The sequence below is a fragment of the Falco peregrinus genome, chromosome Z (genome assembly GCF_023634155.1).
Source record: "Falco peregrinus isolate bFalPer1 chromosome Z, bFalPer1.pri, whole genome shotgun sequence".
Taxonomy (NCBI): Eukaryota; Metazoa; Chordata; class Aves; order Falconiformes; family Falconidae; genus Falco; species Falco peregrinus.
In genome coordinates, this window is record NC_073739.1 from 75441496 (window position 1) to 75467766 (window position 26271).

The following is a 26271-nucleotide window of genomic DNA, read 5'->3' on the forward strand; positions in this document are numbered from 1 at the left end:
AAGCTTCAGTGTCATTATTTAAACACAAGTTCTGCTTCTGCTTTGTTTCAGAATAAAACGTTGCTAGCCCTCATGACAATAAAGGAAAGTTTTAAAACACCAAACAGATTCCACCCTGAAAGTGCAGGAGGCAAATAAAAAGAAGTACAGTCTTACCATTTGTAATAATCTCATGATTTTGAGAGCCTGTCCTGCAATCTCTGAATTATCAGACTTGGCAATACCATACCACCCTTAGGGAAAATTTCCTAAGTACCAAAGAAATTTTCCCTATTCCCTGAACATGAACTTCCAATGTTTATTACTATTACCTTTTCTACTTCTAATTCTTTCTGTTTTCTCACTTTCATGTGTCAAATAGCTTTCTGCTGAGGACATCATAAATCCTTACATTGCATTCAAAACAATTTAAAACACATTATTTTTATCATAGACAAAGACATACATATTCTATCACTCCCTGTCTCCTGAAATTCTGTCCCACAGACTGCTTTAGTAATCTAGCTTATTTTGCTTTAAGACCATCTATCAAAAGAAACAACTATTAGTTAATACACTTGTTAAGTTACTACATGCAAATAGAGAGCTATTTTGCCTATAGTGGTTTGTAACAAAAATTATCTACATACACAGCCTTGCTTTTAAAGGATGACAATGGCATGCAGTGTGGCAAGGGGCAGATCAAGTCATAGAAGTTACACTGAGGAAAATTTGCATGCTTTATCCTATATGTTCACATTGGTAGTTTTCTGCACTGTAGTGTGACTCCAGAGTCCAGCTGACATGCACGCTGCTCACACTGATTCATACAGCAGTGTTATAACTTACATCCTCTGCATAGATTCTTCTACAGTGCCCAGCATTTTGGTGTAGGAGTAACTAAGTTCAGAAATAAAACAATGGAAGTGGAAGCTGTTTAATAAGTAGCCCATCTGGCCAGTGTGGTATTGACAGTCACACCACTGCTAATAATGTCTGCACAGGTCTGATCATGAGCTCTGAAGATTTCCCGTACAGTGATTTGTCTTTTCTCCATCTGAGTTAGAGAAGACAGATAATTTTATCGCAGTGCGCAGACGCAAAAGTGTTGTCACAATATAATCCAACCCAAACACATTGGAGCAGCACGTTTGAGGGTACTTAAGCCTTACAGCCAAAAGACATCAAAATTTATTTCAAGCTGGTATATCCACTACACCTCAGCCACACAGCAACACGCTCATTAAGAATTCCTGCAGCAACTTCCACATCACAGAACAGAAACAAGGGTGTTTTCTGTAACAACCCCCTTAACACACAGAATTCCCCTCTCTTACTCCCAGGGAACTGTTTGCCAAATTACAGACTCCACACAGGGATTCACTATGAAAGTGGCTACTTAGCCTGAGCAACTGAAAAATGCAGATCACCTGATCATATAGCTAAGCCTGCAACTGTTAACTTTAGAAAAATGTAACAGAATTCCATACAAATTATTTGTATGACAATTGAGTGTTTCAATAGCTACACTTCAGTACCAAGGCTCCATTCCTGTAGTCATAACAGATGAACAATAGGTCTATCTTCTTACCAAGGATTTTAAAACGTTTGAGCTTTAATAGTACTGAGCTGATTAACCACAATAAACTATGCACCAGGCAATAAAACTTATAGAGTCAGCAGTGTTCCTTATCTGTGTGACCGATTTCACAACCACAGCTGCATCTGAGAAACAGAAGAAAATGGAAAGACCTCTCAGGTCACTGGATACAGTCTTTTACTGGCAGGCAACCAGAGCAAATCCATAGCATACCAAACTTCCCCTTAAAGTAATACATGTGCCTGCACTAGCCTTAAATAGCTCTTATGCCTCCTCTGCATTTATCAGCACTGATATACTCATGGAACACTATGGAGGCTAACCAAATAAATTTATTTAGTCTTCTCTTGCATGAAGGCTCTGGAATTCCTCTGAAGAAAGTACCATATAAATCTGGATTACTGTCCTAATGCAAAGACTTATAGCAAGGCCAGATCTTCAGTCTTGCTATTGTTATGTCTCAGATAGAATTCAAAGCACTCAGATTAGGAAATCTGCTTTGTAGCCCACATCAAGGTTTTAGCAATGAAAAATAAAGCAAGGAGAAGAAAATCAAGTCCTTCAAAGTACAAGTTAGTATGGAAAAATAAAATTAAGTATCTGGCATAAGTAAAAACGTCATGGCTAGGTAATGTTGGCTTTTGTTTTATCCAGATTTTACTTTCCTATTTACCTACTTAAACATCTGGTTACTGGGGGAACAGAATATGTGTTACGGTGGGTTGCAGGAATCACTGGCTGCTCCCTAAGAGATGGGGAGCTGATATCCAAGCACAATAATGCAGCCAGAGGTGCAGGGGCCTCAGCAGCCAGAGCTCATCCCAGTCCTCCTGAGAAGTGATGCTGGTGAGGCTGGTCAGGGCCACCAGAGCCTATTACTGCCCTCAGGGCCCTGGCCTGACAAAAACAGTATTTTTGCTATTCAGACTGGAGTGTGAGAAGTAGATTTGATTCCAGGACTTTTGATATGGAAAAGTCAAGTACGATGATAATGTAACCTTAGTATCTGGAAGGAATGGGAAATAAAAACCAGTGTTTGGCTTATAGAACACAGATACAAGAACATCTGTATTTCAGAAAACAAGTCTTTAAAATATAGCATAACATTATGCTTTTTAAGAGAGGGTGTGTAGAGCTGGTTTGCCTGTTCTCAGTATCTGTTGATCCTGTGGAGTGAAGGGATCGGTACAGAGAGGTGGAAAGTCTTTTAGCAGATTTTCATTACAAGACCATCACCTTGACATCGACCACAAAGAGAGTTAACCCATCTCTCCTTGGTTTCTGTTGTGCAAATGCTAAAAAAAGAATTCCCACAGTGAACTAAATACGGCTGTTTCCAGGGACAAAGCTAAGAAAGGGAAGGCATCAAACTGGCTTTATCAAACAGGTGAGACTCTATGGCACAGAAATGTTTAGTCTCCTGTGGATAAAAACACACTAATTAAACTAACTGGGCTAGACAGGGAGGTAAGTGGGTGGAAGCTAATGGACTGCAATACACCAGAGACACAACAGGATGGCTGAGCAGCTCCTTTGATCCCCAGGCTCTATAAAATCTGTTAATACATCTTTTTCCCCAAACACATCAACAGAGCTCTTTACTATTTCATGATTAACAAAATGCTACAGCAAAAGATGATGTTATCAGTTGATTTAAAATTAAATTAATTAAAAGGTTAAGGCTAGGAAATCCAGGCAAAGCTTACAGAATTTGAATTACAAAGCAGTAATTAAGTCACCAACTGAAATTAATCTTTCATATGATTCACTTACTGTATTATACTTATTAGGTTATATTTACTAACAGAGTTGACAGTTTAATATGTACTGTCAATTTTACACTCCCAGAGCCTGGATGTGTGGTAAGAGATACTTTGTATTTGGAAAATAGATTTTAAAGTGTTGTAATTTTCAGTGTAATTACATTTAATTGGCCACAATTAGTTATCCCAATAAACTGGGTGTATGATAGCTTGAATTTCTAACACTGATTCCAGCAGTGAGGTTTTTCAAAGACTCTCAGACATGGAGGAGGACACAGATTTTTTTGTAAAGTACAGATGAACTTTAAAGCCTCCAACACCAGACAGTACAGAAAGCAGCCTCTAAAAAGGTTAGAAGAGTGAATAAATCAGACTCGAACTCCTGAAGAATATAAGATATAAAGAATATAAGATTTTTCTACATTTAATCTTGTTTTAAATGAAAAAGTCATGGCTGTGACAGACTAAAACTTAAGAGAGAAATATAACATCTTTAAAATTTCCACATTTCACAATATCCAGAGGTTGGGAATTTACCACATGCCAAAACTAACCGTTCTCAGTTACCCATCTGTTATTAAAAAGCTACACTTCTGCCAGAATTCATGTAGTTCCAGTTTTTCTTTGATCTTGTTACATCACTTGTCTGGCAGATTAAAGATCCCCTTGTTACATGATCTGCTTTCCCAATACAGGGAGTTAACAGACTGCAATCCAGCTACCTAATAAGCTTTTCTTTGACAAGCTGAACAAGCCGAATTCCTTGAATTTGTTTCCCCAGGTCAGTCATCCTGTTCTTATATCATTTTTTCATTCTTTTTTGAACCCTTCCCAGTTTACCATCCTTTTCCTTGGCATGTCATCTGTGGTGAGCATGCCTTTCCCAGGTGGTCATGCCAGCACTAAATAAAAAGGGCTCTTTTAGCCTCTCCAGTTCCTTTGCAAATCCTCACCTGTATAGAGCCAAGGACCTCTGACGCAGTACAGCATTGGGGTTTCATCACAAGCTTTTTTTAAAATCACTGCTCCTCAAGATAGGGCTCCCGCAATGGTTGCATTGCTTGAATTTCTTTGAACGTATGCTTGGACACTGTAACGCAGACTGATGCCCTGTACTCTGCTACAAAGGGATCTAAATTGCTCTTTGAGCTGACTGTCCCATTTTTTACCACCTCCCAGATATTTTTCTCATCAAAACATTTTATCAGCAGAGATTTTCTGTTTAGTTCTTCTTCACGGATGAAAACATAGATTAGCATTAGACCTAGTTATTAATGACTTTTTATATGCTTGCCTCAGAAGCATCTGATTGCTAGGTTTTATTTCCTGCCTTTTTTTTTTCCCAGCAGGTTCTTTTAATTAATAGAATGTAGTCATGGAAAACCTCTTAGTCACACAGCACAAACAGCACTCATAAATTAATACAGAGCAGGCCCATGTCCTCCTGGGTCTTCCTTTTTGACTGTGGGCTACTCAGTGTCCACACAAATGCTCTTCAACAACTCACACATAAAACTTACATATTCTTTTATTTTTTTTCTCTATGCTTATTTTTTTTATATTAGTTTTCTGTATTGTGGTATTGGCTTACAGTAGCAACTTTGCATATTAGTGGGGCTTCAGTCTGCCTAATATGACAAATATAATAAATTAAAATCATTGGCAACTAAATAACCATTATGTATTAATTCTGTGATTGTTTTTTTTTTCAACATAAATTCACTGCTGACAGTTAGATATCATCAACTCTTGTATCAACTACCACTAATAACTGACATTACCAGCATTCACAAAAGGTGACATTCTTTCAATTTACAGTACAAATATCCAAAATGTCAATAAACAGTACATTAACAGCTAAAAGGAAACACTCAGCCACCATGTTGGCACAACATAGTTCTGAAACCTGTTACCGAAAAGTCAGGGTGAACCTCCTGGGTCTTTTACAATTGAAGATGTATTTGATTTTATCAACTTCAGATCAGTGCTGGGCACATGCCTCTGAATGGTAATGGAGACATTTTCCCAAAGCTGGGGTCTGTTATAGCATTTTAGTGTTTTATATAGAAATGTAGGCCAAATAGCAAACTGAATCCAGAGTGCAATATGAACTCTTTGCGGTCTGTGGGCCACATGACTCTATCAGCCATTTGTAGTACTACACTCAGGAAACTTCACTGGCTTTACTGTGTGGTCCCAACAGACTGAAGCTCATTGCTGGACCTGGTGCAGCACTCAGGCCATCAGTGACTGGGGAGCTGCCAGGACCCCCCTCCAGTGCAGTCCCCTCACATGAACTGCATGTGCACGCAGCCTTGTACAAGACAAGGAATTTCATCTAAGCAATCTACAATGCTTTTTCTTTCTCTGACAAGCTCTTCAGTCTCTATTCCCAGTATAAGAATAAACTCATGTAGCTTAGAGAAAAATTGGCAGGGACCTCTGCTCCCAGAATACTTCTCTGCTGGTTCTGGGAACATAATTTAAATACATGAAACATTTCCAAAGACACCTGGAAAAGATTTTCTGTGAGCTGGTTGAGAGATCTGAATTTGTTAGACAGTATTCAATTCACTTAGTGCTTTTACTTAAAGCACTTCGGTCATTCATCAGAAAATGCCAAATTTAATAGAAGATTGTTATGTAAATCCAATCCGGAACCTTTAAATCTACTACTGCAGAGAAGAAAATTATGCACAAGCACCTGGTACAATTTCTAACACTGACCCTCCTTAAACCCATAGCCTATACTGTTAAGTCAAACTTTTCAGGCTTTTAGAGTTCTCTTTCTCGAACATACACTTCCATCCTTGTCACAAAGATTGCCTATCATCTGTAGGGCTTTGCTCTCAACTGCACCAGGAATTACAGTGTGTGCAGTCTTCATTAAGTGTACTGTTTAGTCCTCAAACCCATGCTTTAAACAAAGTACTATCTTTCATGGAGATGAACTATAAACTTTTTAAAATCCTTTTCAGTTCTATTTTTTAGGACTTTCTAATGTATCTGTGAGTTTCAGAGAGCTGGGCTCCACAAGTCGTTACTTCCAAATTTTACTGAGATCTCACAGAAAACTTGAAGGATTTATCTATGTTTTAAGATCAGATAAAGCATTATGACTTCTAACAAGTAGTTAACATGAACTAATGATCACAGACCTACCTGTATGCAGTGAGATTCTTTCAGTGTGAGAACAGACCCCAGCCCTGCTGATTTATCTCCCCTATTACTTAGATCCCTGCACCTATGGAGTAAATGTCTTGTCAAAGCCACCGTCCCTCTTGTCAGGATGACTGACAAAATAACCACGCTGACAAAAATGCGTCTGTGTATTCATTTGGCATTCAGTTAAGTACATCATAATAATTTATTTTAAAAGGTGTATGACATAGAATTAGGAGACCACATACTAGCTGAATTAAAAATTGGTTCACTGCCAGAGCCTAAAGTAAAAAGAAAGAGAAATGAACAGAGATGTTTCTAGGGCAGGTTCCCAGGCATCAGTTCTTTGTCCAGCACTGGTTAACCTTTTTATCTATGTAATGATATAAAATGTTTGCTGAGAAAGCCTGAAGATGACACAACAGTGGGTGGCATGCATAAGAGAGAAACTAGGTAAGTATGGCTAGTGATGGCTTCTGCACTCAAGAAGAATGCAGGTATGTTGTAGAAAGGTTTGATGAGTTCAGCCTAAAGAAGAGAAAATGAGAGATGTTTTCATCAATGAATATGAGCATTTACATCACTTATGGAGAAGGGACTTGCTGGAAAAGCTTTTTAAGCTTGTTGCCAAATAAGGAGTTTCAGTGGCTGAAAATTTGTTAGACAAATTGAGATACCATTTATCAGGGGGCAGACCAATTAAAAGTTGGAACAGTGTAGCAGGGGAGGTGAAGGACTCACCATCACATGGAGTTTTGACAAGGAAACTGAACATCATTCTAAAAAGATATGCTTTGACCCATCTTTTAAGTAAAATCCTCCAGCCAGCACATGAAGGTAGCACAAGATCCAGCCCTGTTGTCCATTACTTTCTTTCTTGACTCCAAGAGGACCATCCTCTCCACATTCAGAACACCTTAGGAGAGTTACAATCACAGCTTATACTTCAATGCTTTGATTGTTCTATTGCATCAGGAAGGAATGTTTTCCTGAAATGTAACGCAGCTCCCAGATTCACATTTTCTGCAAGTTTATCAAAAGGCTGTCCATAGCTGAAGAGAAGGTACTGGCAGGACAAGGCACAATTCTGCAGCGATACAGAACATTCCGTCAGATGCCTGGCACAAGTGTCTTGCTTACATCCTCAGGATCCTACACTCTTATGTCAGAGAGTACATGCTCTAACACACATGGACAAGACTTTAATGTTTCAATGTCTCTCTACAGCATCATGAGATGATGTAAGAACAACCCTTGGAAACCGTCAGGGTACAGGGTGCCTAACAAATTTCCTTCCTTTGGAAGGGGTACCTTGGCATCTCCTACAAGGAGAGGGCTCACAGGTCCTTATCCCAATAGGGGACTTCAACTATCTGGACATGGTGATGGAGAGTCCAACCAGAGGAGAGGCACTGCTGGGCCTGTTGTTCACTAGCGCAGAAGAACTTACCAGAGACATCAAGATTGGAGGTAGCCTGGGCTGCAGTGATCATTGCCTAGAAGGACTCTCAGTCTTGAGGGGTACAGGATAGCTAAAAAGTAAAGTCAGGATCCTAAACCTCAGAAAGGCAAACTTTTGACTGTTTAGGGTGGTAGTGTGTGTGACCCCTTTGGAAAACACCTTCAGAGATAAAGGAGCCAACTAAAGCTGGGAGATATTTTAAAACATTTTTCTTAGGGCGCAAGAGCTCTCAATCTTGACATGCAAGAAGTTGGGCAGGAGTGGCAGGGGGCCAGCTTGGCTAAGTCAAGCCTCTTACCCAAACTAAAACACAAAACCAAAATGCATAAGCAGTGGAGGCAAGGATATGCATCCTGGGGACATTATAGGGATATGGCCCAAGAGTGCAGAAGGTGGATCAAGAAAGCCACGGCACAGCTGGAGCTGAACTTGGCTAAGGATGTAACAAATAACAAGGGTTTCTTCATGTACCTAGGACAACAAAGGAAGAAACTGTACCCTCTGTGATGACTGAAACAGGAGACCTGGCTACAACTGACATGGAGAAGGCCAAGGTACTCAAAAACTTTTTTGCCTCAGTCTTCACTGGCAAGTACTCTAGCCACACCACCCAGCTCACAGAATTCAAAGGCAGGGACTGAGAGAATGAAGTACTGCCCACCATAAGATAAGGTTGGGTTCGAAAGCACCTAAAGAACCTGAACATGCACAGGTCCATGGGACCTGATGTGATGCATCCACAGGTCCTGAGGGAATTAGCAGATGAAGTTGCTAAGCCACTATCCATCATATGTGAAAAGTCATGGGAGAGTGATGAAGTTCCCAGTGACTGGAAAAGGGGAAAGATAACCCCTGTTTAAAAGTGGAAAAAAGGAAGACCCAGGGAATTGCAGTCTCACCCCTGTGCCTGGCAAGATCATGGGGCAGATACTCCTGGAAACTACTAAGGCACATGGAAAACAGAGGTGATTGGTGACAGCCAACAACACTTCCCTAAGCAAATGGTGTCTGACAAACTTGGTGGCCTTCTATGACAGGGTTACAGCATTGGTGGATAAGGGAAGAGCAAATGATGTCATCGACCTAGACTTGTGCAAAGCATCTGATACTGTCCTGCACAACACTCTTGTGTTTAAAAAGGAGAGACATGTATAGTAGGTTTGCATGGCAAGGTTTTGGTAGCAAGGGCACGACAGAGGAGTGGCTTCTGTGAGAAGATGCCAGAAACTTACCCCATGTCCAGTGAGGCCCATGCCAGCCGGCTCCAAGGACATACCCGCCACTGGCCAAGTCTGAGCCAATCAGTGACAGTGGTAGTGCCTCTGTGATAGCATACTAAGAAAGTGGGGGGACAGAAATCTGCACGAGTGGAAGAGAGGAGTGAGACTATGTCAGCTCTGTGGACACCAGGGTCAGTGGGGAAGAAAGAGGAGGAGGTGCTCCAGGCACCGGAGCAGAGGTTCCCCTGCAGCCCGTGGTGAAGACCATGATGAGGCAGGCAGCCCATGGAGGTTAACAGTGGAATGGATATCCACCTGCAGGCAGTGGAGGACCTCACGCCAGAGCCAGTGGATGCTGTAGGAGGCTGTGGGACCCCTTGGGAAGCCCGTGCTGAAGCAGGTTTGCTGGCAGGACCTGTGGACCCGTGGGGGACCCACGCTGGAGTAGGCTGTTCCTGAAGGTCTGCACGGCATGGAAGGGATCCACACTGGAGCAGTGTGTGGAGAACTGCAGCGTGTGGGAAAGATTCATGTAGGAGAAGTTCATGGAGAACTGTCTCCCGTGGGAGGGACCCCACGCTGGAGTAGGAGAAGAGTGTGAGGAAGAAGGAGCAGCAGAAACAACGTGTGATGAACTGACCATAACCCCCATTCCCTGCTCCCCTGCGTCACTTGGGGGGAGGACGTAGAGAAATGGGGAATTAAGTTGGGCTTGGGAAGAGGGGAGGGGTGGGAGGTGGGGGAAACTGTTTTTTTCTGATTTGAGTGGTAAGAGGTTGAACTGATCTCCCTACGTCAGGTGTATTTTGCCCATGATGGTAGTTGCTGAGTGATCTCCCTGTCCTTATCTCGACTGATGAGCCTTTTGATCTATTTTCTCTCCCCTGTCTAGTTGAGGAGGGGAGCAGTGCAGCAGCTTTGGTGGGCACATGGCATTCAGGCAGGGTCAACCCACCACAACATGGATTTGATGGGTGGGCCACTCAGTGGATAAGGAATTGGCCTGATGGTTGCAATCCATGTTGTGGTCAGCTATTCAATGCCCAGGTGAAGACCAATGATGAGCGTATCCCTGAGGGGCCCATACTACGACCAGTAGAGCTTAACATATTTGTCAGGGACATAGGCAGTGGGATAGAGTGCACCCTCAGCAAGTTTGTGGATGCCACCAAGCTGCATGTTGCAGTTGATATTCTAGAGGGAAGGGATGCCATCCAGAGGAACCTTGACAGGCTACAGTGGTGGGCCTGTGAACCTCATGAAGTTCAACAAGGCCAAGTACAAGGTACTGCACCTGGGCTGGAGCAATCTCAAACATGGATACAGGCTGGGCAATGAATGGACTGAGAGCAGCCCTGCCAAGAAGGACTTGGGAGTATTGCCGGATGAAAGACTGAATATGAGCCAGCAGTGTTCACTCACAGCCCACAAAGCAAATCATATCCTGGGCTGCATCAAAAGAAGCGTGGCCAGCAGGTGGAGGGAGATGATTCTTCCCCTCTACTCCGCTCTGCTGAGACACCACCTGGAGTACTGCCTTCAGCTGTGGGGCTCCCGGTGTAAGAAAGACACGGACCTCTCTGAGCGGGTCCAGAGAAGGGCTGCAAAGACGATCAGGGGGCTGGAGCACCTCTCCTGTGAGGACAGGCTGAGAGAGCTGGGGTTCTTTAGCCTGGAGAAGAGAAGGCTCTGGGGAGACCCTCTAGCAGCAGCCTTCCAGCACCTAAAGGGGGCCTACGGGAAAGATGGGAAGGGGCTCTTTATCAGGAAAGTCTAATGATAGGACCAAGGGTAGCAGTTTTAAACTGAAAGAGGGTAGATTTAGGTTAGATACTAGGCAGAAATTCTTTACTGCGAGGGTGGTGAGACAGTGGAACAGGTTGCCCAGAGAAGTTACGGATGCCCCATCCCTGGCAGTGTTCATGGCCAGGCTGGATGGGGCTTTCTAGTGGAAGATGTCCCTGCCCATGGCGGGGGGGCTCTAACTACATGATCTTTAAGGTTCATTCCAACGTGAACCATTTTATTATTCTATAATTTCTTACTTGTGGCTCTCAAATTCATATTTGGCAGAGAAATATTTTGCTAGAAAACAAAGTATTTAGCTTAGCAGAAGTCTTTGTGGCTCAGAATAGGCTGTGTACAAACCTAAGTAAGTGGTGTGTAATATGGAGCTGATCTCATTTTTCATTAAAACTTTGGAGTGAATAGTGAATTAGGAGTTCTCTACTAATTATTTTTTCCACTATCTGCCTTCTAGACAGAGGGGACCCAGGCTTCTTGCACAAAAAGAGGGAGAGGAAAATGGCACACCTCCAAACATTCTCTCTCAGTCCCTGCAGGATGACTTTTCCCCTCTATAAGTGATACAGTTTTGCTACCAGTTATTTTCTTTATTTTAATCTGTAATTAAAATGCTTGATTTTGCAAATACTCATCACCAATTATGGTGCCTTGTAATGAATCCTCATTTCAGTTGTCTGTGCAGGACCAGATCGTGGCTGAGAAGCTGTTTCCAAGGTAAGAAAAGCACATTCCATGACAATGCCAATTTTACTTGACATTCATCTTGCTATCTTATCTTCACTACACTTCCAGGAAAGAAAGTTTCTCAGTGTTACTGAGAAACTAGCTCCTTGAGGAGCTGTACTTCATCCTTTAGTGGTAAGTGCTCAAGGAGCACTGAGGATGAATTTATTCAGTTGACTTGAAGAGTGGCAGAAGTGCTGTGGGATGAGACTTCCAGCAGAGCAAGCAATGCTTATGAAGCACAGAGGTGAGTGGGAAGCTGCAGTACATTTGCTGTTTAAGCCACGGCCCATTTTCTCCTCTTCCTATTCCCAAAGCACTCTGGGCATGTCTTATTTGGGGATATCTTTATTGCAATGACCGTCCACCAGCCTCAATCAGTAAACGGCTGTAAATAAAAGACTGTTCATGTTCATTGGGCAGTGCATTTGAGAAATGGGAAAATACAAGACTGTCCACTAAGTACACTCAGTCTCCCTGTATTTACCTGTCACTCTTATAGGAGAGTGCAACAAGAGCTCTCCCATGATCTCAGTGTTCAACCGTGAGTCCTCAGCACCAGGAAGCCTTAGGACACCTATTAAATACCAGCTCATCTCTGTGAAAGCTCTGGCCCAGATTTTACACCAATTTAGTTCAGTCACAGAGTCACAACAACTCTTTACTTTGGATGTAGTCACACCAGTTTAAGGACCCTGTACTAGCACTGCTTATGCTGATTTTACACAAGAAAGCTAGAGCAGTATAGGCATCTTTATGCAGTCTACTTCCGTCTACATGAGGCCCCATTTCAGACTAAGCACTGTGAAGAACTGAGTAGATAGCCTTGCCAGATACCTCAGATTGCCAGTGCTTAGGCTGTGAATCCATACCCCTCATGCACTGCTGTGACTGGCAAGTTATATCCACCAAGTGCAAAGTAGGATAAAATACATTGGCCATACAGATACTTTTTCCCTACTCAACTCATGCTGACAGATGGAGCTACACATAAAAAGCCATCTCTGAAGGCTGTCAGAGGCACGCTTGCTTCTGGAACATGAACTGAGGTGATTGCAAAGATGTGAGATTGTATTTGTAGTGCTCCCATCAGCAAGCCAGAACACAAGCCCAACACCCACCACAGGCTCTTTGAACCCTGCACTGCAGGCTGCCAGACTAGTGAGAAACCCAGTAATCTCATTTATGCAAAAACAAAACCAGAAAGACAGCTCCTCCTGATGGGAATAAAAATTAATTCCAGCCAAGCAGCACAAACCGTGAATTGCAAATTACAATGACAATACTTCCTTGTTCAGAAGAGGCTGCCTCATGCCAAAGAAATGCCATTAGCATCAGAAACCCCTTCCAAATAAATCATTGGTGAAAACTCCAGAAAAGGGATACAAAAGCAAGGGAGAGGCTAGGGCCCTCTTTGTAAAGAACTCGCCACGCTGGAGTGAAATGGACCTACAGCAAACAAAGGACCTTTTGTTTCAAAAAGTATACTTTGTGCAGTAGGACAAATGTGTTACTTGTGTTTTGGCAGTACTCCCAAATGCATGCTGCACAAAAGACTGGTAATGTAATTATGGCGACCACAGACCCAAAGATCTGGGTTCTGCTCCTGGCTTTCTACCCCAGCCTCTGTGTGACTCCAGGATTATTTCTTCTGGCCAGGATTCTTCTCACCTCATTTTAGCCATCTAAGAGACAGGCATCTAGACTAGGTGCTCTGCCTAGGGTCACTCCACAGTCCGTGTGGAGGGACCACCCCTTCCAGATCCTTGGACACCAGGTTTACTGCAGGATGGATGGCCTCTGGATGTGCTGATCTGTCATTTCTGACTAAAGGGAAACCTTAGGGCAGAGACTCATCCCCTAGCTGTTAGCTTGACACAGCTGGCTGAGATGAACCATGCCCTCTGTGTCTGCTGTAAAAATGGGATAAGAAGTCTTCTGGATCTCTTTCCCACTTAGGTGGCAAGCCACTGACTTAGGGTCTGCTTTCCTCTACATCTATGCATTGCCCATGGCACAACTAACACAAACCACAAATAAGTCTGCACAACCCAGAAAGCACACACCAGGGTTTTGATTAGTGTAACAACTTAAAACAAATGTCTGAACAGGCTAAGCAGGGAGGTTACCATCCTTGAGCCCATATTTCTCCTCCTGTGCCTGGGTGGCAGGGAAGTGGGAAGTTACTGCCCAATTCCTACACTCTCTGAGCATAGGGACTGTAAGCACAATAAGATTTTGCTGTGCTGTACAAGGCAAGGAGTATCCTGAGCACTTCTCACCATGCTTTCTTTTGCAAAGAATGATCCTAATCTGCTTTTTGGAATAGCTGCTGCCTGCTGAATTAAAGAGATTGTCAGGCCAATCTAGGTTTCTTGGCAAACTAACAAGAACATTTCCAGGGCTCAGATGGAATGAACTTCAAGAGAAGAATGTCATTTTAAAAGAAGAATGAAATTTTGCAATCTTGCAAAAAGAACACAATCCTGACTAGTATAAATGAAGGCAACCTATCTGGTTTCATTGTCAAAGCACAGAGATATGTAAGAATGACTACTTGGGACCACACCAAAGATCCCTGTAGCCAAGTATCTTATCTCCAAGAGTATTGAGTAGCAACTGCTTAAATATTATAAGAACCTCAGCAAATATAGATCTATCTCCTTGTACATACTCAAGCGCTCTAGCAACTTGCAGTTATGAACTTACTGAATCAGATGGTTTGTCCTTCCAACAGCAAACTGGCCTTCCGTGAATTTATCTAACCTCTTTTAAATCCATGCGTATCTCTGCTTTCCAGATCACAAAAGGAGGAACAAAAGTTCCACAATTTCATTATGTATCATATTATCCTGTTTTAAATTTGTCTTAGCCCTGCTACTCCATAATTTCTTAAGGACTTCCTTATTCTTGTATTACGGGCAACAATGAACGTTTGACCCCTTTTCACTTTCCCCATACCACTCAGGATTCTACAGACCCATACCAAGTCTCTCTCCCTTGTCTGTTATAGGGAGACTAGAATCCTAGTCTGTTTATGCTCTCTGGTCAAAAGTTATTATATGTATTTCTGTTCATCCTTGCTGCCCTTTCTTGGCATTTTCCAGTCCTTCCACAGCCTAACACATTTTTCTTCAGAGCTCACAGCCAGAACTGCACACAGTAATCAAGATGTCATTTATCACAAATCTTTTGTCCTCTTTTTATTTTTCTGTTGTTATTCCTAGTGCTGCTTTATGTGTAGTTTTCTCTTGTGTTTCCACCATATCCGGAAGTTTTGTTTCTTTTTCTTTCATAGTAATTCCCATCAGTTTTTGTTTTGTCTTTATCACTACTGCTGAGCACTACCAAGTGTTTCAAAAGAAACATGCATTTGGATGACTTCAAGATCACTTTCCTGAATAACAGCAATCTCCTTGGAGCCCAGTGATGAGTTTCTTATCCCACCACACTATATTTCTCAACAGTGAATTACATTAGTAATTTTATCACAGCTGAGAGCCTTCAGCATTCACTCAAAGCAAGGTGTTCCCTTAAATACCAAACAACTTGCCTTGGTAGTTCCGAATATTCACAGCCAATTCTAACCTTTTCAGCACAAAGAACACCAGCAAAACTGTCCACCCCAAGCACACACAGATTAACTGAAATGGCTGGTGGGCAACGATGTAGCTACTGGTAACATACTCTCTTTGGCTCCCCCACAAAAAAATTCTATGGTTGGGGTATTCAGGGTAGAATTTTTAGTGCCTAACCATACTACCCACAATTCTCAACCACTGGTTACCAGTAGCACCATGACTGATCTTTATTTCAAGCCATACGGAGAATAGTGCTCTACAGAAGACTCGGCTCTTAATTAAATAAGATAAACAAGATAAAATACTAATACTCAGATAAGAAGGACAACTCTTCTGCTAGGGATAGTGCGGAGACTGACTGGGTCAAAACACCTAGTCCTTGGCACAAATCTGATGACTGTGGTGTTCTCCAGTCTCTCCTCTTCCTGCAGCAAGGAGAAGGCTCTGCTACCTTTGTGATACTGTTCTTTTCTCAGCCCCGCTCTGCTTTGTGTCAGCGATAATGGCAAGGCTCTGGGGGACATCTTTGCAAAGGAGCAAATGCCCTGGAGATGTGCAGACAGGGTACTGCTGTGATCTTCACAAGCTCTCAGTAAAAGCTAGTGGAGACTTAACATAGTTCAGAATTTCAGTCATTCATCTATATCCCCTTGTTAATTAACAACAGCAGGCAGGCTGGCTAACTTGGTGAAGCAAGCATTAAATGAACGACTTAGCAGGAGAGGTCCAAAGTGGCATGCCATCACATCCAACTGGGGAATAAGCTGGGCCAACCAGAGCAGCAATATATGCTCCTTAGCTGCCTCCTAAGATGAGAACCAGAAGGCCAGCCACCTCAAGGGGGTGTGTGGCCATGGCGGAAACACTTGCACCTCTCCTGGGAAACCTGCGTGCTTGATTACCTCTCGGAAATGCCTGTACACCAGCACACGCAGCATGGGGAATAATCAGGAAGAACTGGAGATCTGTGCACCGTCGCAGGGCCGTGATCTCGCTGCCATTGCAAGGACACGGACATGGCGGGATGGCTCGCCTGACAGGCGTGCTGCCATGGGTGGCTACATACTAGTTAGGGAAGGCAGGCCAGCAAGGAGAGGTGGTGGAGTTGCTCTTTGTGTGCAGGAGCAAGTGGAATGTGTCGAGCTCTCCCCTGGGGTGGATGCAGAAGGAGTCGGGAGCTTGTGGGTAAAGGGGAAGGGGCAGGCCAGCGTGGGGGATGCTGTTGTGGGCGTTTGCTACAGCCCACCTGATCGGGAAGAGGAAGGTGATGAGGCCTTCACAGACAAGCTGGAGGTGGCCTCCCGATCGCAGGCCCTGGTCCTCTTGGGGGACTTGCATCGCCCCGATAGGCACTGGGAAGACGGCACAGCGAGGCTCACGCCGTCCAGGAGGCTGCTGCAGAGTGCTGGTGGTCACTTTCTGACACAGGCAGTGGAGGAGCTCCTAGACTTTGTCATGAGAAAGGCAGGAGGACTGGTTAGGGTTGTGAAGGTTGGGGGCAGCCCTGTCAGCAGTGACCATGAGATGGAGTCAGGTTCCTGCGTGAAGGCAGCAGGGCAACAAGTAGGACTACAAGCATGGACTTCAGCAGACCTAACTCTGGCCTCTTGAAGGATCTACTTGGAGGAATGCCATGGGTTAGGACTCTGGAAAGTAGCGGGGTCCAAGAGAGCTGGCTAGCATTCAAGCATCACTTCCTCCAAGCTCCAGATCGGTGCATCACCATGAGTAAGAACGTGCTGTGAGAACATGCAGAGAGGTGATGAGGCGGGCCAAGGTGTGTTTGGAATGAAACCCGGTGAGGGAGGTCAGGGACAAGAAGGGCTTCTTCCAGTACCTCAGCAGGAGAAGGATGACTCGGGAAAATGTGGGCCGGCTGCTGACTGAGGTGGGTGCCCTGGTGCCCAGGGACAGAGAAAGAGGAGTTATTGAATGCTGCCTTTGCTTCAGCCTTCACTGCCGAGGCCGGCCCTCTGTTATCCCAGAGCCTGGAGGCAAGAAAGGAAGTCTGGAGAAAGGAAGAGTCTCTCTTGGTCGAGGAGGATCATGTTAGAGATCACTTAAGCAGCTTGACACCCACAAATCCATGGGCCCTGTCGGGATGCACCCAGAGCGCTGAGGGAGCTGGCAGACGCTATTGCCAAGCCGCTCCCCACCATCTTTGAAAGGCCATGGAGAACAGGAGGGGTGCCTGAGGACAGGAGGAAAGCCAGGGCCACTCCGGCCTTCAAAAAGGGCAAGAAGGAGGATCCGGGAGACTACAGGCCAGTCAGCTTCACCTCCATCCCTGGAAAGGTGATGGAACAGCTCATCCTGGTGGTCATCTCAAAGCACGTGGAGGAAAAGGAGGTCATCAGGAAGAGTCAACACAGATTCACCAAGGGGAAATCATGCCTGACCAACCCGATAGCCTTCTCTGATGGAAGATGAGGGGAGAGCAGCGGTGGATGTTGTCTGCCTTGATCTCAGCAAGGCTTTTGACACTGTCTCCCATAAGATCCTGACACGTAAGCTCAGGCAGTGTGGACTAGATGAGTGGACAGTGAGGTGGATCGAGAGCTGGCGGAACAGCAGAGCTCAGGGGTTGTGATCAGCGGCGCAGAGTCCAGCTGGAGGCCTGTAGCTCGCGGTGCTCCCAGGGGTCGGTGCTGGGCCCGGTCCCATTCAACTCATTCACCATTGACCTGGATGAAGGGACTGAGCGCACCCTCAGCAAGTTTGCTGATGATGCAGAACTGGGAGGAGCGGCTGACACACCAGGAGGCTGCGCTGCCGTTCAGAGAGACCTGGACAGGCTGGAGAGTCGGGCAGAGGAACCTCATGAAGTTCAACAGGGGCAAGTGGAGGGTCCTGCCCCTGGGGAGGGACAGCCCCAGGCACCAGCACAGGCTGGGGTGACCTGCTGGGGGGCAGCTCTGCGGAGAAGGACCTGGGAGTGCTGCTGGGCAGCCAGTTGCCCGTGGGCCAGCTGTGTGCCCCGGTGGCCAAGCAGGCCAGTGGGACCCTGGGGGGCATGAGGAGGAGCGGGGCCAGCAGGTCGAGGGGGGATCCTCCCCCTCTGCTCTGCCCTGGTGAGGTCCCACCTGCAGTGCTGTGCCCAGTGCTGGGCTCCCCAGTTCAGGGGGGACTGGGAACTACTGGGAAGGGTCCAGCAGAGGCTGCAAAGAGGATGAGGGGACGGAAGCACCCGCCTTATGAGGAAAGGCTGAAGGAGCTGGGCCTGTTTACCCTGGGGACGACTGGGAGGGGCATCTTCTCAATGTCTACAGATATCTTGAGTATCAGGATGGGTCTGGGCTCTGTTCAGTGGTGACCAGTGACAGGACAAGGGGCAGCAATCACAAACAGAAGCACTGAAAGTTTCACCTGAATCTGAGGAAGAACTTCTTCACCTTGAGGGTGACAGAGCCCTGGCACAGGCTGCCCAGAGAGGCTGTGTAGTGTCCTTCTCTGGAGACATTCAAAACCCACCTGGACATGATTCTGCCTTAGGTGAATATGCTTTAGCAGTGAGGTTGAACTAGATGATCTCCAGAGGTCCCTTTAAACCCTGACCATTCTGTGATCTGTGAACACCCATCTAAAGTAAAGCTGAGGCTTTAAGGTCACTGTTCGCTATATGAGAATGCCAGCAATGTGACTCTACAGCAGCTACTAACAGCTAAGAAGATTAAAGTACTGTGAGTCCCAGAAGCACTTTCAGGGCACCTGAAAAATTTACCGAGTAGTCTGCTGAGAAGATAATGTTGAGAAGCCAACATAACTTAGGTGAGAAAGACGCCAGGAAAACTTATCTCACAACTGGTCTCCTCCCTTTGGGATTTCCCTGGGAAGCAGTGATCCTTGGGGAAACTACCATAATGCTCCTAAGAAGCTATTAATGACAGTGAGCACTTCAAGTAGAGTTAGAAAGTAGAAGAGAATAAGAGAACAAAAGAGAATGTCTACTCACTAGTGACATCGTTATGTCATCTACACAGCAGTAAGGGGGGAGATGTGAAGACAAGAATTCAGAATATAGCAATCAGTAATCAAGAAGAGATACTGAAAAGAAGAAAATGCAAGGTTGTTGATATGGATGCCCATGTTGTTGAAAAACCATAAAAATGAAATATCTAACTGAGAAGGTTATGCATACAGCAAACAAAAACAAAACAACAAAGGTGAGAAAACATCAACTTGTTAGAATTCTTTTCCATTTCCTGAATACGACAGCAGTAATACTGGATAGAGATTAATACGGACTAAGACAGCAACCCTTGAATTTATGTTCAAAGCTACTTAAAATTATCACATATCCAATCCCAGACACTATAGCAGGGAAAGTGCCTTTTCACAACATCCAGGCCTGGTGTGCCCTATTGGAGAGGTTAGCTTCTGAGGCACCCCTGGAAGGTGTCTCCTAACAAGAAAGTAATGAGTTTATGCTTAGAGAAGTCTCTCATTATTAACTTCCAGCAAAACAATATATGTGGTCTTTTAGCAATTAGAAGGGCAGAAACAGAGAAATAAGAACCTATCAAGTAAGATAAAAAGGATTAAGTCATGCTTCTACAGGCAAGTCCTTGACTGAAGGGAGCATCAGCACAGTCATAAGCCAAAAAGCCCTGGCTAATGCTGCCTATGCCTGTACATTTTTGAATGTTTGTGTTATGGAATGTAAACGCCTAATCCCTATCTTGAATTAAATCTCAATTTACTGCTTTGACATTAGGTGAATCCTTGCTGTGAGATGCAGTCTCTGCCCCAGAGTATTGCATGATTTGACCTCAATGCACCTGTTTAATATTTTAAATCTCTTAATGATTCTTCTGCATTTGTTACTTACAAGAGCCATACCCCACTGCAAATAGGTCCTTGTACTTTGGATTCCTGTATGGAGAAAACATACATAAGAGAGCATTTATTATTAACCATATAATTCCACAGAAACACACAGTGTTTCACACATTAATATCAAGAGCGCATTCTCACAGGATGGCATACAGTCTGAGGGCTTGACCCTTTGAACATATGCACTAGTGAAGTTCATGTATGAGTAATTCTTCCAGGCTCAAGATGCCTAAAAAACCAGAACATCAGAAGACCACAACAGTATATGAAAAGAATAGAAAGAGCACAGACATGCTGTCAATCTCCAACATTTCTTGGCTTATCTGTTCCATAATCATGGAAAGTTTACTTTTATAAATGAGGTCTTTGAAGAAAGGAAAAAGGCAGCAATGAGTTGGTTTCCACCTTTCAGGGGCAAGAATAAAGGAGTTTCTAAACCACAGCAGAATAATACCCAATACATTTACTTTCCCTACCTGTTATTTAATAATGAGGGATGCTTCAAGAGATAGCTATTGGTTCATGAATTCATGATCTTTCGCACAGACCAGGAAGGGAAATTCCCTTCTGACCCGTTGATGAATCAGTATATTTGCTAAGGTATACTGACTATGAGAAACTAGCCATCTACTATGTCTTCTAAAGTTCCTTTATCTGAAAAACAACTACATTCTTTACAGCTTCTGCTGTGCGTGGACAGTTACTGTAGGATTTACATGGGACACAGGTCAGTACTGTTGCTGTCCCTCAGCTCACACAGCACGACCAGTGGGTAACAATTCTGTGAAATTAATGTCTGTGAAAATTATCTAATGAGTGTTTTCTCTGACTTGCTATTACGAATTGATAAAATAAAACCACTTCTCTTTTCATTCCTCCTTTTTAACTTGGGCTAATACACAGACATCCTATCTTGCCCTATCCACTAAACACACTGTCACTGTTAACAAGGTGGGAATAAAAATTGAGTTAGAGAAGCTTATTACATAAGGCAATTTGGAGTCATTCTTCCAATTTCAGGTCCATCTTTCTGTTATCATTTCCTGGAGACAAGAATAACAGCAGAACAAACTACCTATTAAAGATGCCTTTTCTCCCAATTTTATGTCTTGTTTATTGTTATTTTGTAATTCTCACACAACTGCATCCTTGATATTCTATGAAAGTATAATTTCTGCAGTGGCTTGAAAGGACAGAAGACTGCAGTCCTGCTCTATCTCTCCATACATCCTCTTTGGCAAGACACATATGTGTTCACAGTGCCCCACAAACAAGTGAGAGGCGGTAGCTGCAGAGGAGCACTATGTATGTCTCACGCTCAGTGCATGAACTAAGCCAGTTCTGGGGAAGATCAAGCATGTTAAAAAGAAAAAGGACTCATTCGGGTTTGCGGTGAGTGTTTTTTTCATGGTAATAACCATGGCAATAACATCTCAGAAAAAGAGACTTGATTTGAAAGTACCAGTGATGATTTTTGGACTGACCAGGAATAAACATGCAACAGTGGACTGCAGGGCAAATGCTTACTAAACTGAATTGTGTAAGGTATCAGTACATAAATACCATTGCTGTCTGGGCAGTGACTGAGCATGTATCATGCATAAAGGTCTTGTCTGGTGTGTTTATGATGTTACCTGTCTGGCACATGCAATGTTTGCATTTCCCTTTCTGCTGCTTTAATTCTTCTGTGTCAATACTTGTCAAAAATATAGTTGCTATCCCTTCTCCTCCCCTGGGCTTTTCAGGATTGATTCCTACAGCACATTGTCCAATGACATGTCTATCAGAGCTCTCCCAGGAAGGGACTCTGCTCTGCTAACTGCACTCACTTTGCTCTGGTGCTGCACAGAGCCTGCTGTGCCTTCACCTTTTGCTGAATGGCACACGCCTGGCACATTCAGCCTTACACAAGGTGCTTTGCATTCAGAAGCACCAGGCATGTCTAGATGCTGCCAGGGTATCTGACTGTAATTATTCGAAACAGTGTTCCCAAAGAAACCATCAGTGCTTTGTAAGGTGCCATGACATTCAATTCCACTGCCCTGCAAAACAGCCCAGGGTAAGTTTGTAATAAAGAGACCTACCAGGAGATGGCAGTAACTGCAAGTCTCTTGGTTTTGTCATGCTGGAACTTCCAGAGTGGGAGGAGGGTTCCTTGCTGGTCTCTGTATTCATCCGAGGCATCCTCAAAATATTTAAAATCTAACCCCAAAAGAAAATAAAAGAAAAGGTCTAGCTGTATAAACTGGAAATAAATCAGCACAGTGCAGTGCCAGGGAAGCTTTAAAAAAACACTCTGTTATCCTCACAGCCTCTGCACAACCCAAATGTTAGTATAGAAACTGTCTCTGTCCTTAAGTCTCAACTCCAAACCAGCACATAAGCCCTGTAAAGGCATTTTACCAAGCAACAAGTCCTCACACCGAAAAGGTGATGATCTAATAGCAAAGGATTAAAAAGAAAGCAGAAGCTTGGAGCAAGAAGTGACTTGGCCACACCTGGAGCGTGATGTGGCCTTTCAGAGTGGAGCTGAGCAGACACAGCAAAAACCCTGCATAATAACATTGAGACCGAGTATGTTGCTGTGGGTTGGACCTGTATGCCAGCAGACAGCTGCTCAGCACTGGCTGCTGTCACCAGCACCTGCTGAGGGAGGGAAGTGCATAGTCAGGGCAATGTTATCCTATCCTATCCTGTCCTGTCCTAACCTTGCTATGGCTGTGGCCACTCATCTACAGGACTTCTGCCTTGACTTAAAATCATCCCAGCAGGGCTGTACCTTGTGCAATGTCATCAAACGTGTTCAGATTCACCATCCGCTCCATTATTTTAGCAGCCTGTGAGATCTTGGTTATATCATCACCCTGTTGAAAAGAAAAACAAGGAAGAGAAAATTTATTTCTTATCTTTTTACAAGTCATCCAGACTTTGTGATTGAAAAATTTGAGTTCTTTGATACTGAATACAGGATAATTTGAAGCTCCTCACACCAGCACCTAAAGATAAGGACTCTTGAATTAAGGAAATGATTTTAAGTTTAGCAAGATGCCATCTACAGCTGAGTTGCAGTAACTTTAGTGTTTGTTCCTGACTTAGCTCGATTGGAAGGTACTTATCTGTGAAGACAGAGTATTGTCTTCTCTCAACTCCTTCAAGCTACTTCATGACAGGATGAGCTAAAAGCACACATGTGATCCCTCCCCTATCTCACTTGATAATAGTTCATTAGCTTCAGTAATGAAAACATAAATGATTAGCTTCAGTAACAAAACCAAATGATAGATCATGCATGAGCATCCTCTCATCTCTGTCTGGAGAGCTTAAGGTCTCATGTATCAAGTAAAGATCATAGGATCTGGGAGTCCTTCATCAATCATTGGGCAATTCAAACGATGCATTCACAGTTCCATAAGCTCATACAATATATACCCAACATGCAGAGGTCAATTTGCTGTCCAGCTCTTGTGGAAATTGTTATGATAACGTGGAAAATCCCATCTTCCTGGCCAAGGAACACAAGTAGGAAAGCTTGTGTATGTGAACATATGCAGATATACCTGCAGGTGTGCAAGTACTGGAATCTTTCTGGGGAGCAGCATCTTGCAAGGCCAGCAGTCCCTAGGTAACTGTATCAGTAATATCATGCAAGGCTGAGATTGCGTAGGAAACTATGCCAGAAACAGCAAACTTGGGTATGGACATAGCAAAAATGTGACCAATGGGGGAAAGGTAATTAGAGGCACGCTGTTGATATGGAAGGAGACAAGGGTAGAGAAAGGGAACAATCCAGGTGGATGGGTAAAGCAGCAGCATAGACAAATGGAGAAAAGGGAGCATAAGAGGGGCTGTTTGACTGTCAACAGGTGGCTGGTTGGTATGCTTGTCTGACAGAGCTGTGTGCCTGACCATCACAGCCTCATAACCCATCTTCTTATTAAACGTTATTCCTATTTTTTGTGTGTGTGCTGTCCTCTGTGTGCGTATGTGCTATCAGTAGCAAAATCCAAACTAGATTAAACAGCAAATAGAATAAGAAGCCTGGTTGCCAGCAACTGGAAGGACAGAGCTTAAAAGTCACCAGACTGTGCTGGGGATGATGCCAGCACAGCTCTGTGCAATCATGTGAGAATGTTAGGGCAGAACAAAGTTCTCTGAGAGCATGCTGCCCCAAAGACCTGAATCCCCATCTACTACCACTGTCCCAAAGCCCCATCAGTGTTTCAAAGCATTTCATCTTCAGACCCCTGCTAAGCACTGATCACTGCCAGCACAGAATGATTTCCTCCACAGTGACGACACTGAAAAGAAACTTTTCATCCTTAACACAGCTCAGAGAGTGCCCTGAACATGAAAAGAAAAAGTGAAGTGACTTGCCAAAACTACAGTCACGGTCAGAACCAAGAACATGACTTCACATTATGTGTATCCCAGCTCTCTGATTCATTCTGGAGCTCTGCACAGACTCAAGGGAGACTGAGAGTCATGCTTCAAAGAGGATGAAACTCAAAGGACTACACAAAGATGACAGGACAAAGGAGGAAAAAAAAGAAAGCAATTCTATAATCTGGAACATCCTTTATGTATCCGTAGTTTGCCTACACCTTCAGTCATGCCTGCAGTCATCTTCTCCCATCTCAGAAATCATAAATGACAACTTGGGACCAAATCTGGTCCAAGTCTGGTATGGTTTCTGTAACAGGAAAAACTAAGTAGGCTGAGACTTGCCTGTCTGGAGAAGAGGTCATTTAGGACGTCATGAGACAGGTCTATGAAATCCTAAATGGCCCAGAGAGGACGGACAGGGACTGACTGTTCACTCTCTCTTCTGATACAAAAAGTATGGGTATGAAGTGAACCTAGTGGAGGTAAAGTTCAAAATAAACAAAAAGAGGTGACTCCTACATAAGGAGGATACATCTGGCCAACTCCTTGTCAAAGGGTATTGGTAAATGCAAGATTTTTGCACAGTTTCAAGGAAACTGAGAAAGTACTCCCGTCTATGTGCCAAAGCACATCAAACTTAGGAAACAGCAGAAAACAGTTGAAAGCTGAAAGAATATTTAGGACTAAGATACATTATTCCTGTGTTCCTACCCTTCCTTACACATTCACTTGTGGATAGAGCCTTGATCTCAATCAGTGTGGCACTCATGTTCTTCAGCTTCTCCCTGAGTCTGTGGGAAGACTTCTTGAGAACAGCACAAAGAATTTACTGTTGTATTCAGAATTTAAAAAAGCACAGGAAAAGATCTTTTCAAATTTTAACATAGTATGATATTCTCTAGACATTAGGAATTCATAAGTATTTAGAGAAATTAAAGAGGGAGACAAAGAGGATGCTTGAAACATCTCAATTAGAACTCAATAATCCCAGTTGCTGGGTTTTCTTTTTTTTGATTTTAAGTTGCCTTTATTGCTTCTGCCACAATAAGACCTGTTTTTCTCTAAAACAGTTCCTAAAAAAAAAAAAAAAAAAAAAAGACCTTTGCTAACACTTATCCAGCAATGCTAGGACCATGCTTATAAAATTGCCATTGGCTGCCAACAGCATACTGCTCTCAGTAAGCTTAATTGACAGAGGTTGAATGTTTAAAAAGAACACTTTTCTCTCCAACATTATAGAATTCATCGTTGCAAGGTATAACGAACAGATCCTCTGGAGTCCTGCTGGTTCATCATATTGTTAGCTTCCATTCACGTATCATGCCGGCAAAAAGTTCTTTTCCATTTTAACATTGCACCTGCTACTGGAAGGAGCTGAGGAAGAATGGCAGTGCTGTACTCTGCCGACCATGGCTCTTATTCTCTTACACATCCAAGGAAACTTACACTGCAAGCATTCTGAACTTCCAACCTGAGACATCACTCTGAATTAAAGATCAGAAGATGAGGCTTACTTTATGTATTCTTAATGATGAATGCTAGAACCTGCTTTATCTATGACAATACCAAGCTAAGTGGTGTGGTTGATACCCTACTTTCCTAGAGGGAAGGGATGCCATCCAGAGGAACCTTGACAGGCTACAGTGGTGGGCCTGTGAACCTCATGAAGTTCAACAAGGCCAAGTACAAGGTACTGCACCTGGGCTGGAGCAATCTCAAACATGGATACAGGCTGGGCAATGAATGGACTGAGAGCAGC

General features: G+C 43.7%; 1 protein-coding gene across 3 annotated transcripts in view; it reads right to left on the reverse strand.

Moving 5' to 3' along the window:
- DNAI1 (dynein axonemal intermediate chain 1) overlaps positions 1-26271 on the reverse strand; it is a 153209-nt gene that overhangs the window by 96053 nt on the left and 30885 nt on the right. For all 3 annotated transcript variants that reach the window (XM_055791147.1, XM_055791148.1, XM_055791146.1), the window contains 3 exons: positions 22909-22993; positions 22214-22331; positions 20125-20168 (listed from right to left, as the gene is read on the reverse strand). In XM_055791147.1, coding sequence (XP_055647122.1) covers positions 20125-20168; positions 22214-22331; positions 22909-22993 — 247 coding nt within the window. The remainder of the gene's footprint in view (positions 1-20124; positions 20169-22213; positions 22332-22908; positions 22994-26271) is intronic.